The 19,120-nt window shown below is 37.1% G+C and overlaps 1 protein-coding gene across 10 annotated transcripts in view; it reads right to left on the bottom strand.

Annotated features, from left to right (window-relative positions):
* Pbx3 (PBX homeobox 3) overlaps positions 1–19,120 on the bottom strand; it is a 223,286-nt gene that overhangs the window by 23,645 nt on the left and 180,521 nt on the right. For all 10 annotated transcript variants that reach the window (XM_070013712.1, XM_070013696.1, XM_070013740.1 and 7 more), the window contains 2 exons: positions 11,049–11,239; positions 5,429–5,564 (listed from right to left, as the gene is read on the bottom strand). In XM_070013712.1, the coding sequence (XP_069869813.1) occupies positions 5,429–5,564; positions 11,049–11,239 (327 nt within the window). The remainder of the gene's footprint in view (positions 1–5,428; positions 5,565–11,048; positions 11,240–19,120) is intronic.

The following is a 19,120-nucleotide window of genomic DNA, read 5'->3' as shown; positions in this document are numbered from 1 at the left end:
GGGAAACAAAGGAGGAAGCGACAATGCTTGATAAGAAATGTACTCATTTTCTTGCCCATGTAATTGTATCCCCTCTGTACGGTATTTTCACAATAAAAAAAAAAAAAGAGGCAGAGTGAGGTGAAATTACTCACCCAAAACCACAGAGATAATAAAATGAGTAATGACATTTGTGTCTGTTATGGTCTGAGACTTCAGAATCTGCTATTTTAACTCTTAGGTCATACCTTAACTCTTAGAATATAGAGCAGGCTCAGGCCTGCTTGCATCCTTTGATCCCTTCCTCCCCAGCTTCTTCCTGTGGAAGTTTTATTCATCCTTTTTCAGGCTCGATATATGCCATTATCCTAGAGAACCTTCATGATCCTATGGACAGGAAGTGAGCCCCTCTTTGAACTATATGCTGTATATGGCACCCCTGTGCATCTGGACATTCTCTTAACTACCTATGTTTTCTGTAATATCATGGCTATATCTCTCCCAAGAAATCTGACATTTCTCAAGTTGAACACAATCTTGTTCACTTTTCCTTTACAGTGCTCCTTATGTAGTAAGCACTCAGTACCTGTTAAAATGTTGAAATAGTCTCAAATCCTGATGAACATTTTTGGCTGGAACAAACTAATTTACTATTTTGCTATTGTTTCTATTCTCAAAACCCATATTCACAGGCACCAGTGGCCCACGCCTATAATCCTAGCTACTAAGGAGGCTGAGATCTGGGGATTGCAGTTCAAAGCCAGCCAGGGCAGGAAAGTCTGGGAAACTCTTATCTCTAATAAACCACCAGAAAACCTGGAAGTGGCACTGTGGCTCAAGTGGTAGAGTACTAGCTTTGAGCTGAAGAGCTGGACAGTGCCCAGGCCCAGAGTTTAAGCCCCACGAGTGACAAAAAAAAAACCAAAACCAAAACCAAACATAAAAACAAACCATTATTCATTTTAGAAAAATAATTTACTCTCCACAGAGCAAACAGAAGAGTCAGGACAGAATAATGGTCAATAGAACAGGATAAAAGAGGATACTTTTAGGAGAGGAACAGAAAGGCACAATGCCTATGTGCATGTGATCATACAAAATAATATAGAAATGAACTCCAGGAAATGCAAACAAGTTTTTCTTTTTTTTTGCTGTTTTTGTTTTCTTTTTGTCCTCTTTGTTCACTTTTATGTCTTTGGGAGTATAAGGGGAGGAATAGAAATAGAGGGACAAAGGGTAAACAAATGCAGCAAAGTACTCACTGGACACTGTTGAAAATGAACTATACAACTTGTGGGTAGGGATAGGAGGAGAAAACTGGGAGAAAGCCAGGGAAGAGGTAACATTGTCCAAAAAAAAATGTACTCTTGACCTGATTTATGTAACTATAAGCCCTCTGTACATCACCTTTATAATAACAATTAATTTTTTTTTTAAAGTTTAAGAACATCTCTGAAGAAGACTCCAAAGGGAACAGTTCAGAATCAACTCAGTGGGAAACGAAGAGGCTTGAGGGAAGAACCTGATCTGGAGTATTTGCCTTTGGGCTACACTCTCTTCTGCTCACTGGTCTCTCTCTGCTTTCTACCCTGCAGTGGGCCCAGGAGGCTGAGTGCCTCAGGCTTGCTTGATGGAAGCAAGAGAAAGGAAGCAAAGTGAGGTCTGAGTATTTTCTCCCCTGACTCCCTTACTGTAATGGTCTTTCCTTAGCCTCATTATTGGATTTTCCACATTTGATCTCAGTCTTGGAGATAATCCTTCCTATATCTCTTGAGGCCAAGGGGTAGTAATAGAACCCCATGCCAACATTATCCTTATGGTATCACTATACTTGACCTACAGTTTTGAAAATACTCACTTTATTAAACTCTTCTCAAGTTATTCTAATTTGAGTGTGCCATCTGTTTTCTGCTGGGACTCTGACTTATAGATTAGCCTACTGGCCTGACAAGCCTCTCAGAGGCAAGGCAATGGAAAGGTGACATGCAGTGATGAGAGTCAGACTTGTGGAGAGACTGATGGGAATATTCTTGGATGGGCAGACTAGGCAAAAGGAGGCAAAAGCTGAGGCTACACTGAAGATTCCCTCTGGGAACAGGAAAACTCAAAAAACACAATCAAATGTGGAAATCATCCCTCTATCCTTAGATCAGGTACCACATCAAAGGAACAAAAAGTCCACTCTAAATAAAGTACCTGACATTACAGGAGCAAAAGACCATGTTAATCACAGTCAGACTGCACATAGAAAATGACCACCACTCTAACATCACACCACCACCACCACCACCACTAATCAGAGGATGCTACTGCTTTCATTAGATCTTGTAGGTGGTGCCAGGATCTATACTACATATTACAGAATCTCATTTTTATAACTGCACCTTAATCCTACAGTTTAATAACATCTAACTTCCACTAAGGCACAAAATGGGAGCTTTCAGAACAGAGGGTCTTAAGCCATCTTCTAAGATGGTATGAAAGACCCAGTTTAACAAAATAGCTGCCATTTTCTTTCAACTTGTTTACTAACTGCACTTACAGCAGAAATTCACTTTTGCCTCTCACTGCTGCCAAAGTAACTGAAAAGGCCTTTATGGACAGCTGAAATATACTGTAATTTGATTGCCATCTTTTTTTCCCTTACTCTAATTATTATTTTAACAGTTTTCTTATTTTAATAGATTTTTTAATAAGGAAATCTTACTTACAAATTTTAATTAGCTTACTGAATATTCACTGCTTTGAAATAAGTCGTTTAATGAGTAAGGAGACCTCAGACTACAAACTAGCCTAGAGTCTCAACAGTAGCTTAAGGGGAAAATGATGTAAGCCCAAGCCTGTGTTGCATAAACTAGGACCTTTGGAATGGATAAGCCATACTGAAATTTTACGGGAACAAAATTAAGTTTATTTTCTTTCTTTTTATCAATGATTTCTGGGTAAGAGCTCCAGAATTACTATTCTTAGGCTTGAAATGACACCTTGTCGAGTTACTTCTCTAAACTTTAGTTTTCTCATCTGTAAGAATTAGATGCATACTGGACTATTTTTTAAAAAAAATAAAAGCTGATTTTGTACAGTCCTTTAAAAGGCTCTAAAACTGTAGCTGAATGAAAGTATAATTGTTTTTTTCTTTAGTCTACTGAGGTTTGAGTTCAGGGCTTGCTCCATTGCCTACTTGGCTGGTGCTTTACCACTTAAGCTACACCTTCAGCCCAGCTTTTTATTGGTTATTTTTAGAGATCAAGTCTGACTGAATTTTCTGCCCATGCTGGTGTTTAATCTCCATCCAGATTTCAGCCTCCTGAGTAGAGAGAGTCGCGTGCCCAGCTGAAGGCATAAAATGTTATCCATTTTAACCTCTATTATTTCAGGTTAAGGAAAAAAAAAAACCCTCCACCCTATCTTTATTTTACATTTCAATTACCATAGCAATAAAGAATTAACATTTTTCATTCTAAAAACACCTAGCAGAGAAGGTAGGGTTAGTCATTCAAATTCAAAATTGGAATCAGGAGAACAATGGAGTTTTCTTCTTGGCTTAGGAACTTGAATAATCAATGCAAGTTAGGTCTGTTCTAAAAAGTAAAAACATGTTCATACCTGCTCCAATAATTAAGAATATGTGACAATTTAAGTAGGTTTTTACTGAACATAACACTTAAAATAATTTCTTCTTTTTAAAGTTTTCCGGTTGTTATGTAAAAGGAGAATCTCAACCAAACTGAGCCTTAAGAAAGCAGATACAATTCTATATTAAGGATATGTATTTATAATTATATTGTTACAAATTAATGTAAGACTAATAAATTATAAAATATTCACTTATCCATGCCTATTTATAACTATACTTAATGAAAACCTGAAGTATTATAGTACATGGTTTTTTTTTGTTTTTGGTCAGTTGTGGGGCCTGAACTCTGGGCCTGGGCACTGTCCCAGGCCTCTTCACCTCAAGGCTAGTGTTCTACCACTAGAGCCACAGGGCCACTTCCAGCTTTTTCTGCTTAGGTGATGCTGAGAATCGAACCCAGGGCCTCATACATTCAAGGCAAGCATTCTACCACTGAGCCACCTTCCCAGCCACAGTATGTGTTAACTCAGGCCAAAAGTATTATATTCATCCCTGACTTTTTCTTTTCTTTTTGGTCAGTCATGGGGCTTGAACTCAGGGCCTGAACACTATCCCTGAGTTCTTTTTGCCCAAGGCTAGTGCTCTACCACTTTGAGCCACAGCACCACTTCTAGTTTTCTGGTGGTTAAGCCCCACGACCAACAACAAAAAAAAGAAATGCTGTTAATCTACAAACAAAATATGTGTATTTGGATAAAATTGTATTTTAGAAGTAAAGTCAGTATGATATATATTCATCCATCAGTATTTCAGCAATCCTCCTGTATATTTAAACAATCTGCAGATTACTTATAATATCTAATACAATGTAAATGTTATGTAAATAATCGTTACATTATATTGGTCAACAAGTAATGACAAAAAGTCTGTACATGTTGCAATTTTTCACCAATGGACAGACCTTACTATACTTATATTTTAAGGAGGTACAGTTATTTGTATATTTTAAAAAGTATATCTAATCCTCAACACAAATACCAGTTAATTCAAATAAAACTAAACATATCATTGTTGGAAGAAGATGTAAACAGACTTCAGGGCCATAAACGATTACAAATGGAATTCAAAAATAAACAACTCAGCCAGGTGCCTGTGGCATATGCCTGTAATCCTAGTTACTCAGGAGGCTGAGATCTGAGAATTGTGGACAGAAAAGTCTGTGATACTCTTATCTCTAATTCACCACCTGAAAATTGAAGTAGCACTGGGCTCAAAGTGGCAGAGCACTAGACTTGAGCAAAAAAGCTCAAGGACAGCACCCAGCCCTGAGTTTAAGCCCCAACGATAACAAAAAAAATTTTAAAAATAAAATATAAACAACTCTGGCTGGTATAAATTAATTTTTTTGTTTGATTAGTAATAAGGAAGGAAGCAAAGAAATCCTTGGGACTCAAACACCCGAATATACTTACCAAGAATGGGCTCAGTAAATTCTTCCAAGCTTTCACCCAAGAGTTATATTAAATTTCCTTTCGGCAACAAATAAATTAGTTTCTTACAAGTAGAAGCGTAGGTCAGTCATCTAAGTCAGGGAAGCCAGGACTACATGGCATTATTGGAGAGTTACTTAAGTGTAAACTGTCTCTCCCCATGGCACATTTGTGCCATGACTATAGAGATTTATACTAGGGAAAAGGAAGGGGACAGAATCTTGATCCCTAGCCAATTAATGTTTTTTTTTTAATTATCTGAATTTTTAAATTTTGCATAGCAAGGTAGAAATACCTGGACTTTCTATCTTCTTTGGTAACAGACTAAGTGGACACAACATTGGATGAAGAGACTCTGAATAAGGAGCAGGTCCTTTCTCACCTGTGACACTGTGATGCTGCATTTCTTGGCCAGCTCCTCTTTGGCTTCTTCACTGGGGTAGGGGTTGCTGAGGTGTGAATAAAAATATTCATTCAAGATTTCTGTGGCCTGTTTACTGAAGTTACGCCTTTTCCGTCTATGACAATGGAAAAAAAAATCACAGTTATAATCAACATTAACCAAATTAGAATTACATAGAAAGTAGACTTCTATTTTTAAACATCCTTAGGTTATAATTTATCACTCTAATATTCTCTGTTATGCTCTAGGCATTCTACAAAGCAGTAACCAACATATTTTATGATAGCGCATCACTAAGAAAAGTACTAGAATATGAGGAATAGCCTATTTCATTCTTTATTCAGCAAATATTCTGGATCTAATATGTTCTAGGTATTCAATGAAGATCCACAGAGACTGAAAGATACAAAACACACAGAGAGGCTATATAGACAACTGGACATCTAGGGGAGAGAGTAGTAAGATAATGAGAAAGACATTAGATATGGACCACAAAAATAGTTACAATTCATAACCATTATCAAGTATCATGAGGGAAGAGCTGTAACACTGAGAAAGGTAAACATAGGTTATAGAGTGAAGAAAGATTTCCTTGAGGAGTAAGATTTCATCTAAGACTAGAAATGTGTAGGGGTTAGACAAAGAGTGCTGAGATAAAGAGTAAAATGCACAAAACGAGGAATGGTCCTGGAACAGAGAATTGAGGAGGCTAGAGTATGGAAAAGGGTGGGGAGAGTATGAGATTAGTCTGGAAGGACAGGAAGGGCTAGATGATAGATGTTTAGTGGGCCTCATAAGAATTTTTGGGTTTTAGTCCAAGTGCAATAGGAAGCCATTAAAGGTTTTAAATTGTCATGTTTTTAAAAGATCATTTTTACTGTGGAGAAGAGTTAGTTGGAGGAGGGTATAAAAGGATAAGGACAATTTATGGAAATGCACTGGTCAAAGTGAAGATAACTGTAACCTGGAACAGGTTATGAGAGCCAAAGAAATAATTAAAGTTACATCAGGAAAGCAAAGCAGTAGGGTGTGTTGAACTGGATGTGAAGTGGATGAAGAAGACAGAAGTAAAGAGAAAAAGATTTCCTTAAACCACCTTGACAACCATTTCTGAGGTTTTTCTGCTTCAGCAACTGTCTAGATGTAGTTATAACACCTCACAAAGGAAAAAGGGGGAAATTTTTGATCTTGCTGAAATGACAGACATGATCCAGGATTTATTAACATTTAAAGTAGCAAATATTTCATTTATATTTAAGTATTATCATTTAACATTTTAAGGAATTTCTACCTGAAAATTAGCAACTTTCAGATTACACTTTAGAAAATTTCACAACTAGAAAATATTACATAATTTTCTTAATACTTGGTAGAAAATAATAGTAACAGTGTTCTCAACTTTGAGAGCCTACAGTTGTAAAGGTGTGTACAGTTTCCACAATGTCACTAACATGGCAGGTAAAATATGCAACATTCAAGGAGAGCCAATGGGGCAAGAAAAATTTACATCTGATAAAAATATCCCAAGTTTCAGTCCTGAAATAGCTAATTTCTGTGTTTCTACAGGTTAAACCAGTGTTTCCTAAGGAATGAAGATAAAATTCAAGATATACTTGGGGACTAAAATCAATAGGATTTGATGATGAATTGGGTGGAGGAGGTAGTAAGGAAAGAGGAAATATAAGTATTTTCAGAATAAGAACAATTTGTATTTTCAGGAACCATATGTAGTTTGAATAGAAAGACAAGGCTTCAAAATGGAGGTACACTGAAGAGATACACTTCAATGAGCAGACACATAGAGGAGTAACAGTGTCAGAAAGGTCTAAAATAGATACTCAACCTGCCAAACATACAAGCATTATCTGACCCACAGATATAATTTGTTGAGACTACACACACAGTAATAACCCAGCCTACTCATAAAAATCTAGGTTTCTGGTTTTTTTTTGTGAAACATTGGAGGATTAGTTATGCTGGACTCCCATTCTTAGCAACTTAAAGCTGAGGAATGGCTATTCTTATATATGTACCTGTCTGTTCTAATTCTTACCACACCTTTAATCCAGAAAACTCACATACATAAGTGAGTGAGTTTGTATCTCCCAGTTACAAACTACAATCTAGAACCCAGGAAGAAGGCCCAGGGTAGAGGGGAGCACAGGGCACCTAAGACATTTGTTTGGAAATGAGAATATTTGAAAGACTAGGAAAACAAAGAGAAGCTGGATTCACATAGATTTTGCTTAGAGGAACCATTAGCAAACATCAAAAAACTTCAGAGGACAAAATTATGGGCAGAACAGAACACTTCATCACACATTCTGGCTGTATCCGAGCTACAACAACAGCAACTATACCAGTTTAATCTTAAATGTTTTACACTGGCACATGCTGCAGATTGTACAATCATCAACAAAGATAAGCAAGGCCTTTCAGAAAATCAGAATGAGGAGGAAAATCAGCTATCTGAACAGGCATGTTTGCCTAGAGCAGAGCAACTTGCCTTCTTGGTGTAGAGGGCTCGCCAAGAGGCACTGCATAAACAGGTGGAACCAAAGCACACTATCTGCATTCACTTCAAGGCATAGGAGAGAATATGGCCTTATGATTTATTTATTTCTCAGAAGAACATCTTGTAGAAAATTCCCATTAAGCATCTCTCCTGTTTCACCCTCCCAGGGTTGCCACACTTTAGAAGGCCTCGGGCCAGTTTGTGCAGTCCCAGGGCTGTACTAACTGAAGTCTCTGCAGGAGGAAGGACTCCGCTCCAAGATTTGCTGCTCTCTCATTCTGGCTAGGCTCACTCTAGGCTGTTAACATACTTTCTCTTTATGGAAGGAAAATAAATCATTTACATGTATACATAATGAATGCAGTTACAGAAAAAATAAGCATACATGTTGAAGGAGAAAAAAATACCAGCAGAAATAAAGACAGCAAGAGGGGAGGGGTTCTTACCTTTTAGAAGTACTTTTTAATATCTTTGTTACATAATGCTTTTTAACATTATCAAATTTAACATACAACTTACAAAAAAATTCTGGGTTTTTGGTAGTCCTAGGGTTGAACTCAGGGCCTTTAGCTTGTTAGGCAAGTACTCTATCACTTTAGCTTCACACTAGTTCTTTGGGGTTTTTTGTTGTTGTTTTTGTTTTCTGATGCTACTTCCCTAACTTGGACTATAGTTGTTAGGTGAAAATAATTATTTATATAGTTTATTGATAAATTATTTTTGTAGCTGATTATAATGAGGAGAAATGCAAATGTGTATAGGCTTTCAAGAACCTGGGGCTTTCTAAGGCAGGGGGGTGAGGGGGGCCGGGAGGGTATGTGCAAGGAAGAGTCATTCATGAAAAACTTCAAGAAAATGAAAGCAGAAATGTTCCAAGTTTGATCTAATATTTTCATTTCTGAGAAATTGCCCTTAGGAAATAATTCTAAAAGTCAAAAGGATTAATACACCAAGATTTTCATAGAAACACTAGTTTAAACAAAAACCTGTTTACCTTCTATCTTCGCTCCCTATTTTCCTTTATTTTTCTTCATAGTGTTATCACTCTACTACATTTCATTATACTGCTGAATAAAATACTTTAATATATTTGGTATATTTGTTTACTTACTATAAGTACTTCATAGTACTGTAAGTACTTACTTCAAGTAAGCTCAACTAGGGCAAGTACATTATCCCACCTTGTTTAACACTACATCCCTCAGCACAAATAAGTATTTGTGGAAGTCAGAAAGGAAATGAAGCAGTTATAAAGAAAACTAATGAAAATAAATGCTAAAAAAGCTAATGCTAAATAGTTTATTATGTATCCATTTGATAGACTTCAAGTATTGAAATGATATTTAAGTTAAGAGTTTATAAGCTGGGTGTGATAGTACACACCTGTAATCCCAGCTGTTTGAGAGGCAGGTAGAAAGATCCCAGTCTGACCCAGCACAGGCCAAGTTAACACCAAACCCTGTCTGAAAAACAAACTAAAACTAAAGGTCTGAGAGCAGAGCTCTTGCTTAACAAGCACAAAGCTCTGAGCTCAATCCCCAATACCATGATACTTAAACTAAATGAAATGCCTATGTGTTCATAGTAAAAATTTTAAAGCAAACAAAATTAGGTTTATTGAACCAAAGCAATTTTTTAAAGCCTGTTCCCCAAAACCCAAACAAAAAATAGGAGGAAATACACTAAAACATTTACAGAAATTTCTCCCCTTCCCTTTAGGGCAAAAATGTGATTGCCTTTTTATCACTCTTCTATGTATGTCCCAAATAAATTCGGTAATACTGAGGTTGGAAGATCAAAAATTTATGGCTGGCTTGGGAAACTTAGCAAGACTTTGTCTCAAAAAGAAAAAAAAAATTTAAAGGGTTTGGGATATAGCTCAGTGGTACAGAATTGTCTTATATGCACAATGAGGTTCAAATCCCAGAAATAAACAAATGAACACAAGAAGAAGAGAGGTTAAAAAATCTTCACAGCAAAAAAAGTAATCCCAGTAAGTACAGGTTGTAAGGACCTTAAAATGCTAGCTTAAAAAATAAATATGCATGTAAATTATGGAAAAATGGTAAATCTACATTGTTGTTTGGTTTCTTTGGTGCTAGAGACCAAACTTAAGACCTTGTGCATGTTAAACCAACACTCTGCCACTGAATTACCCACCCAGCCCAAGCAGGCTATCCCATAGTTTTAAAGCAAAGCATCAGGGCATCATAGTGCTGTTACTGAGAAGGGTACAGGAAGACTGAAGGACAGTGAGCCTGTGACAGGGCATTCCAGAGGGCCCTGTGGTAATCCAGGTATATAAAAATAAAATGAACAAGAGCTGTAGTATAAAAGGAAACAGAGAAAAAAGCAAAGTAATATGAGAGATGAAAATGTTCACTTCTGTCAGATTCTAAGGGTAGAAAGAAAAGCAAAATTGAAACTCCCTTCCAAAACTGAAGAGAAATCATTAGCTTTAGCAATGCCCAAGAATCACCTCTATATAGACAGTCTATAACAGGACAGTGACAAATTTGTGTCACTCAGAAGGTTACTATGAACAAGTTACTAGAATAAACTCCTACGAAACTCAGTGACAACTTCACACAAAAGAGAGATACCCTTTTAAGGAGATACTGATAAAGGGTTTACTTGACCTCTCAGAGCTTCAGGTATTGAAATAAGTAGTATTAATTAAAATATCATTCTTTCTTAGAAACATCAGTATCACCAAGTATCCTTATATAATATATGCAAGCAATGTCAACATTAAGAAATCCCTAGAAAACAAATCATTATTAAAGTAATTTTTCATTCAAAAATTAGCCTAAAAATATTTTTCAGTATTAGACTGGAAAGGTTGTGTATTTCTAATTATTAATCCTATCCATTTCCTAGATCATTAAATTGGTCGCTACCTGCACTACAATCCCACACAAGAGTAGCCTGTCTGACAGCACAAGCACCATAAAGAGGATTACCTGTCCATTGCAGAGGTGGCCTCAAACCCCACATCAAAAGACCCTCAGATCACCTGACCAGAAAGCAATATACACGGAACAAAAGGGAGAAACCATGCAATCAATTTAGGGCCTCACATACCTGGCATCAAGGAACCTTGATCTTAAAATCATAACTGCTTCACAAGTGCTTTGTTTGAGCTGCATCTGAATGGAACTAAATTTTCGATGAATGATGCCCACCATTCTTTCAATCTCTTTTGGGGAAATGGGACGTGTTCTACTCTGTTCTCGGAGAAGATTCATCACATGTGTAGTGAATTCATTACATGCCTGTAATGGGAAAAAACAGAACAAACAAAAAATTCCTTAGCAAACTAGCATTCTATATTATCACGCCAACATTAACCCAACTGAGTTTTCACCTCACTTGCAATTGAATGTGGTGTTAGATACTGGGAAGGGAAGGATTAAAATTAAGACACTTATGAAATAGTGGTGGTAAAATGAGATAGGGCAGCACAAACTATGAATGGTTAAGACATAAAAAAGATCATTCAACTGCCCTTTTCATCCCTTCCTGTTCTAGTCCCCAAGTAAGCTTTTTGCTACAGGGAGATTCTCTTCTCTCCAATACAATGCTTTTAACAGTTTCTTTTGTGTGTGTGGTTTTTCTCTTTAGTTAACAAATGTTGACTGTAGAAATACAAAACAAATTCTTTCAAGTGGCTAAGGGACACAAAAATAAGAAAGACTGGATGGTAATGGCTCATGCCTATAATCCTAGCTACTAAGGAGACTGAGATGTAAAGAGAATATCTACTTAAAACCAGCCCCAAAGCTGGGGGCCGGTGGCTCACGCCTGTAATCCTAGCTACTCAGGAGGCTGAGATCTGAGGATCATGGTTCAAAGCCAGCCTGGGCAAGGAAAGTCCATGAGATTCTTATCTCCAATAAACCACTAGAAAACTGGAAGAGGCGCTGTGGCTCAAGCGGTAGAGCGCTCACCTTGAGCTGAAGAGCTGAGGGACAGTGCCCAAGCCCAGAGTTCAAACCCCACGACCGACAAAAAACAAACAAACAAACAAACAACAACAAAAACCCAGCACCAGCAGAAAAGCCCATGATATTCCCTCTACAAAATAACCAGAAAAAAGCATGGGTAGAGGTGGGACAAAGTAGCAGAAAGTAGCCAAGCAACCAAGTGGGTAAATGTGAGGCCCTGAGTTCAAACTCCAATACCAAAAAGGAAGGAGGGAAAGAGGAAGGGGAGGAGAGGGAGGAAAGAAGGAAGAAAGGGAAAAAGGAAAGAAGGAAGAGAGGAAGGGAAAGAGGGAGGAAAGAAAAGAATAGAAACAGAAAAAGAGAAAGGAGGGAAAGAAGGGAGGGAGAGAAAGAAAAGAAAGAAGTGAATAGAAACAAACTTTGTTTTCAGTGAGATAAGGCAATCAGTAAGGAGTCTAACAGGAAGATAGTAAGTGCCTCACTAGTTTCAAAGGCAGTATTCTCATCTGTAGGCTTCATAATATAAGAGATTCAGGGTTTGTTTGGTGCAGAGGGACAGAACCCAGGGCCTCTTGCATGCTAATCTTGAGTCCAGCCACTGAGTTACACCTGAGACCCGGGGTTCAGATCTGAATAAGCCCAGGTTATAGGGTTTTGTATGCAAAGCTTCCAATGACCTGACATAACTGAGGTACAGTGTAGTTTGTGGAAAAAAGCCACCACTTTAGGGGAGGGCACTTCAGCATTTTAAGGGAGGGCAGCAAGAAAATAATTAGATTTTTGGACTCAAGCTTTCTAGCTAACAATCTTTAGACACTGTGTCTTCCAATGATTCTTTTTGATCTACAATAATACTGTGTAAATAGGCCTACACTGAAATTCAGAAATGCCTTGGTAAATAAAAGCATCAGTCTATACTCCTGAATAAAAATGCATCTGGTGTTTTACTGCATGGATGCCCAAGGTAAGACATTCTGAAGCTATAACAGTGTCCACTTCACTACAGATACCCTGTAAACTGTTCACATAGAGCACATGATGGCTTTTCTAACTGCTCCTTAGACAACTAACTTTTCAAATGTGCTGGGTATACTTCAAGCTTTTACAGAGCTTTTCTATAAGTAGTTTCAGGTAAAGATAATTCTTGCTTACCACTTAAAGTTCTTAAAAACATGGTTTAAATCTTAGTTTGAAATTCTTTGTGAGTAGTTGCCTATGCTATGTTTACAAGATTCTTCAGAGTAAAAAAAAAATAGTAGGTATCCAAGAATAAATATACATAGTAGGTATCCAACAAACATCAGTGGATTGTTGGACTTTTGTACTTCAGGAGAGTAAAACCGGTTAATATTCATGAACACACTACTCCAGAAGTACAAGTCAATGGTTCTTAAAATTTAGTCCATTAATAAGTTTAGGAGGAGCCAGGCACCAGTAGTTCACACCTGTAATCCTAGCTACTCAGGAAGCTGAGATCTGAGGATTGCAGTTCAAAGCCAGCCCGGGCAAGAAATTCCATGAGACTCTTATTTGTAACAAACCACTCAGAAAACCAGAAGTGATGCTGTGGCTCAAATAGTAGAGTGCTATCCTTGAAGAGCTGAGGGACAGCGCCAGGTCCAGAGTTCAAGCCCCACAACCGACAAAGAAAAAAAAAATTAGGAGGTCCATAATGCCCTGAAATCTTACTGTGTACAAATATATATTTCTAAGGCGGTGAATCTGCAGTTTGTATAGTATTCTTTTCAGATACCTAATCTATAAATAAAATCAAAATAAGTTAATAATGAGGCTATAACATCGGAAAATATTAAGGAGTTGTCATTTGAAAACCTAAGTTCTTCTTTTTTTGGTTGGTAATGATAATGGGGTTTGAACTCAAGCCTTGTACTCTACTGTGGATTCACACCTTCAGCCCTTTCTGCAATCCTCCTATTTTCACTTCTTGCAATTCTGGGATGACATATGTATATCACTGGGCCCAGCTATTAGTTAAGAATGGCTCTCACAATGATTTTGTCTAGGCTGACCTCAAATCACTATCCTTCAGGTCTCAGCCTCCCAAGTAGGTAGGCTAAGTTCTTCTATCTTGAAAAAAAAAAAATTTAAGTATACATTTTCCTTACTACCTAAGCAATGTAGACTACCTTATGCAAAGTTGAAAACAAGTGGTCACCTGGCCAAAAGATACATGGATAATTTTTCTTCACCTGTGACTAAAATGATGTTTTTATAAAACATTATTTGACACAACCTTAGCCTTCAGACCCTGAGTTCAGGGCCTACAATGCACATGCATGTGTGCACACACGCACATACACACACACAATGAAATGAAACTAATTTTAATAATATATTTTATTTAACCTCATGCATGAAAAACAGAATCAATGTTAAAAGTGTGGGTGTAAAATGCTTGACAAGAAATGTACTCACTACCTTACTTATGTAACTGTAAACCCTCTGTCCAGCATCTTTACAATAAAATAAGAATTTAGAAAAATGTTATTAAGGTATTTCGCTTTTTTGTTGTTGTTGTTGGTTGTGGGGCTTGAACTTTGGGCTTGAGCGCTGTCCCTGCACTCTTCAGCTCAAGATGAGTGCTCTACCACTTGAGCCACAGTGCCACTTCTGGTTTTCTAGTGGCTTACTGGAGGTAAGAGTCTCAAAGAGATTCTTGCTCGGGCTGGATTTGAACCACCACAATCCTCAGATCTCAGCCTGCTGAGTAGCTAGGATTATAGGCGTGAGCCACCGGCACCCAGCAAGGTATTTCACTTTTATTTTTCTGGTGGTACTGAAGCTTGAACTCAAAGTTTTACTTGCTATGCAGGTAGTCTATAGCTTGAATCTTGTCTCCAGTCCTTGCATTCTTTTTGTATGCTTTCAAATTCACTATGTATTTTAAGTTAGAGTACACTTCAATTCAGAATAGAATGACTTCAAGGGTTCATTAACTACATGTTGGATAATAGTACTATGTGGACAAATAGGTAAGAAAACATTTTGGTAAACACTATAGTAGGTAATCTTTGGGATTCCAATACATTCACATACATACATTCACTTAAACACACAGGCTACTTTCACTTTGAGACTATTAGAAATTCATTATGGCAAACAATAATGGCTCATGCCTATAATCCTAGGTACTAAGAAAGCAGAGATTGAGAGGAGTGTGCTTTGAGATCATTATAGACAAAATGATATTGAAATTTCCATCTCAACAAACAAGCCAGGAGTTCATGCCTGTAATCACAGATACAGAGGAAGATTGTAGCCTGACCTGGCCCAGCCATAAAAGTGTGAGGTCCTATCTGAAAAATAAAACTAAAGTGAAAAGGGCATGGCCCAGGTCATATAACACTTACCTAGCAAGTAGGAAGCTAAGTTTAAGCCCTAGTACTGCCAAAAATAATTTTTAAAAAAGAAATTATGCCTTATTTCATTCTATGTCAACACTTTTTAATTTTTTTTTTACTTTTTTTTTGTGGGCACTGAATTTTTATCTCAAAGACCTTGTACTTGCTTGGTTTACTTACTTATAGTTGACACTGTTACTTGAGCAACACCTAAGCCTGGCTTTTTATCATTTATGTAGAGATTAAGTCTCATGGACTTTCCTATTGGGGCTGTCTTTGAATCAAGATCCTCCCAATTCTCAGCCTCCTGAGTAGCCAGGATTACAGATGAGCCACCAGTACCCAACTTACATCTTAACCCTTTAAAATTCTGTGTGACAAAACAAGAAGCACATAAAAAGTTTTTACACTACATAAGAAAGGGATATTGCCTGAAGAAAAACATTTGTATGGTTAAATTCTGAGCTGCAGTCATTTTTTTCACAGAATATCCTTTTACTTGAAAACAAAATTGATGATCTATGATTAGGAGTTGAGTATTTGGCAGATGTTTTCTCAAAATGATCCAAATGAGCCTGTTATGTAGAAGAAAGCAGCTGACAGAACTTGTGCCAATAATAAAATTTTGAGTTTTCAAGTGGAAATTACAATTTTGGAAAACTTGTATCATACTGTGAGCTTGACAGTTTCCCTGTAGATTTCTGGTTCAGTGTTGATATTAACAACTATATTTTGATCCTGTATACTGCAATGTATAAACATTTGGAAGAAATGTAAAATTCAGTGAATGAATATGTTTGAAATGATAAATATATCATGTTATAAAAGCACATGAAGGGCCAGGCACTAAAGGTGCACATGGATGATCCTAGAGGCTGAGATCTGAGGATTGTGGTTTAAAGCCCAGACAGAAAAGTCTATGAGACTGTATTAGCCAGAGCAGAGAAAAGAAAAAGATAAAGATAGAGAACAAGGAGAAAAAGCAGGCAAAGACTCAAGATCTAGTCAAAGTGCAAACTAGACTACTGGATTTTTTTTAAAATACAAAATATTAATTATAACTTTCAACTTGTGAAATTTTGGAATATTCTCAAAAGGAATATACACAATACTGGAAAAGACTATTATTACAATCCTCTCTTTTACAATGACATATCTATGTGAGGCCAGGTGTTGCTCACACACTTGAACAGGATGACAACAAACTGACAGCTAAAGTAGATATGAGAATCATGCTGACTTCTATCATGTTCAAGGTTAGAGAGCAGAAATGGAAAAGCAATACCACTAAATCTTAAGGATTTTTTGTAAAACTTTTTAAAGTTAACTCAGTTAACATATAAAAGCTAACTATTGTTTTACGTCAATAATACTTTATAAATATAATTATAATAAATACTGATACATGACCCATGAAGGAGCAGTCTTTAATAATTTTTAAGATTCAAACTCCTTGCTGGGCACCCTTGCTGGGCTCATGCCTGTAATCCTTGCTACTCAAGGGTGCTGAGATCTGAGGATCACAGTTCAAAGCCAGCCTGGGCAGGAAAGTCCGTGAGACTCTTATCTCCAATAAACCACTAAAAAACTGGAAGTGGCGCTGTGGCTCAAGCGGTAGCGCGCTCGCCTTGAGCTGAAGAGCTGGGGGATAGCGCCCAAGCCCAGAGTTCAAGCCCCACGACCGACAAAAAAAAAAAAAAAAAAAAAAAAGATTCAAACTCCTATGATCAAAAAGTATGAGAATTGTTTTGAGGATTAAAGCTTTCCTAATTTGCATACATTACTATGCCAATCTATAAATCCAATCATACATTATGGTAACATGTATATAAGGCAAGGACTGACTATGCCTTTGTAAATAATTCAGGTATGTATGTGAATCATACCTGATATGTTAACTAGTAGTTTCTGTCAGGCTGAATTTTACCTTAGAATGGATGTGTATCTATGATTCCTAAGAAGTAGCCAAAGACTCATATAAGAAAAAAGGCTTAAGGCTGGGAATGTGGCTTAGTGCACAAAGTCCTGAGTTCAATTCCTCAGTACCACATAAAAAACCCAGAAGTGGCAGGCTTGGAAGGTGGCTCAGTGGTAGAGTGCTTGCCTTGCATGCATAAGGCCCTGGGTTCGATTCCTCAGCACCACATAAGCAAAAAGAAAAAAGCCAGAAATGGTGCTGTGGCTCAAGTGGCAGAGCACTAGCCTTGAGCTGAAGAGCTGAGGGACAATGCCCAGGCCCAGAGTTCAGACCCAAAATAAAAACAAACAAACAAACAAAAACCCAGAAATGGTGCTGTGGCTTAAGTGGTACAGTGCTATCCTTGTACAAAAGAAGCTCAAGGACAGTGCCCAGGCCCTGAGTTCAAGCCCCAGGGCTGGCAAAAAAAAAAAAAAAAAGGCTTAAAGGCAAAAGCTGGGCACTGGTAGCTCATACTTGTAATCCTAGTTACTCAGAAGGTTGAGATCTTAGGATCACAGTTCAAAGCCAGCCCAGATAGGACAGTATGTGAGATCCTGATTTCCAATTAACCACCAAAAAGCTTTCTGAAAGTGGTAGTGTGACTCAAGTGGCAGAGTACCAGCCTTTAGTGAAAAAGCTCAGAAACAGCATCCAGGCCCTGAGTTCAGGACCCATGACCAGTATAATAAATAGATAAATAAATAAATAAATAAATAGCAAATAAAATTTTAAAAAGCAAAAATGTTTCTGCATCTAAAAACTCATAATTTCCTAAAACATTTGCTGAATGTCTCACAACTTATTAAGTGAAGCCATCTATGAATGCAAATTCTGATTAGCAATTTGGCAATAGCCCAACATTCACAGAATTCACATGGCTTTTCTTTAAACCAGTAGTTCATACATGATTAATTAGAACATCTCATTTATGTAGTGCGTACTTTAGCTCATTACTCTAAGTAAAATTCGTTAAGTATTTATATTAAGATAATTAAAATCCGGTACACCCTTAAGAAAGAAACATACACTTTAGGCAAAGTGATTTTTTCCCCCTTTATACCATTGAAAGTAAATTACAGACTCTTTTATAGCATCATCTGTCCCAGTTTCAGAGCAGGGCATAGCACTGCCTCTCCTACTCTTTGCAAGGTACACATTTTTGAAAATATAAACACAGTAAAAAAAGTGATCCAATGATTGCATTGTTGTATGAAAGGGGTGTGCAAAAAGATATTAACACCAAAGTCATTTAGAATGCTTACTTTATACCTATAAAACAGCATTATTAAATAATGCTGTCATAATATCCTAGAAGATATATTATTAATATAGATATTTGAAGACTTTTTCATTTTCTTTTTGTTTTTCCAATTATAAGTGTCAGTTAAGAACTTTTTGGTTAATGTTTATGACATCAATTCAGATACACCTTGGTAACTGGAATATTTGGGAAATAAAAATTTTGCTTTTGGGCTAGGAAGGTGGCTGAATGGTAGAATGGTTGCCTCACATGTATGAGGACCTGGGTTTGATTCCTCGTCACCACATAAAGAGAAAAGGCCAGAAGTGGTGCTGTGGGTCAAGTGGTAGAGCGCTAGCCTTGACCTGAAGAGCTGAGGTAAAGTGCCCAGGCCCAGAGTGTAGGCCCCACCACTAACCAAAAAAAAAAAAAAACTGTTATAAACTAGAATGGATTTGGTGTCTGAGTCTTTTAAAGCATACATTTCAATAAAAATAATTTAGCCTTCATCTAACAAAAAATATTTTCAGCTTAGTCTTTATCCTTGCTATTTACTCTTTTCCTTTAAAGCAATCAAAAAACAAGTAATAATGAGGACTTAAATACTCTGACTCTAGGTAATGTACAATCATGTTTCTAGCTAGTAA

This window comes from Dipodomys merriami, unplaced genomic scaffold, assembly GCF_024711535.1.
Source record: "Dipodomys merriami isolate MVZ:Mamm:240054 unplaced genomic scaffold, mDipMer1.0.p SCAF_11, whole genome shotgun sequence".
Lineage (NCBI taxonomy): Eukaryota > Metazoa > Chordata > Mammalia > Rodentia > Heteromyidae > Dipodomys > Dipodomys merriami.
Note: the sequence above shows the minus strand (reverse complement) of the source record. Positions and strands in the feature narration are given on the sequence as shown.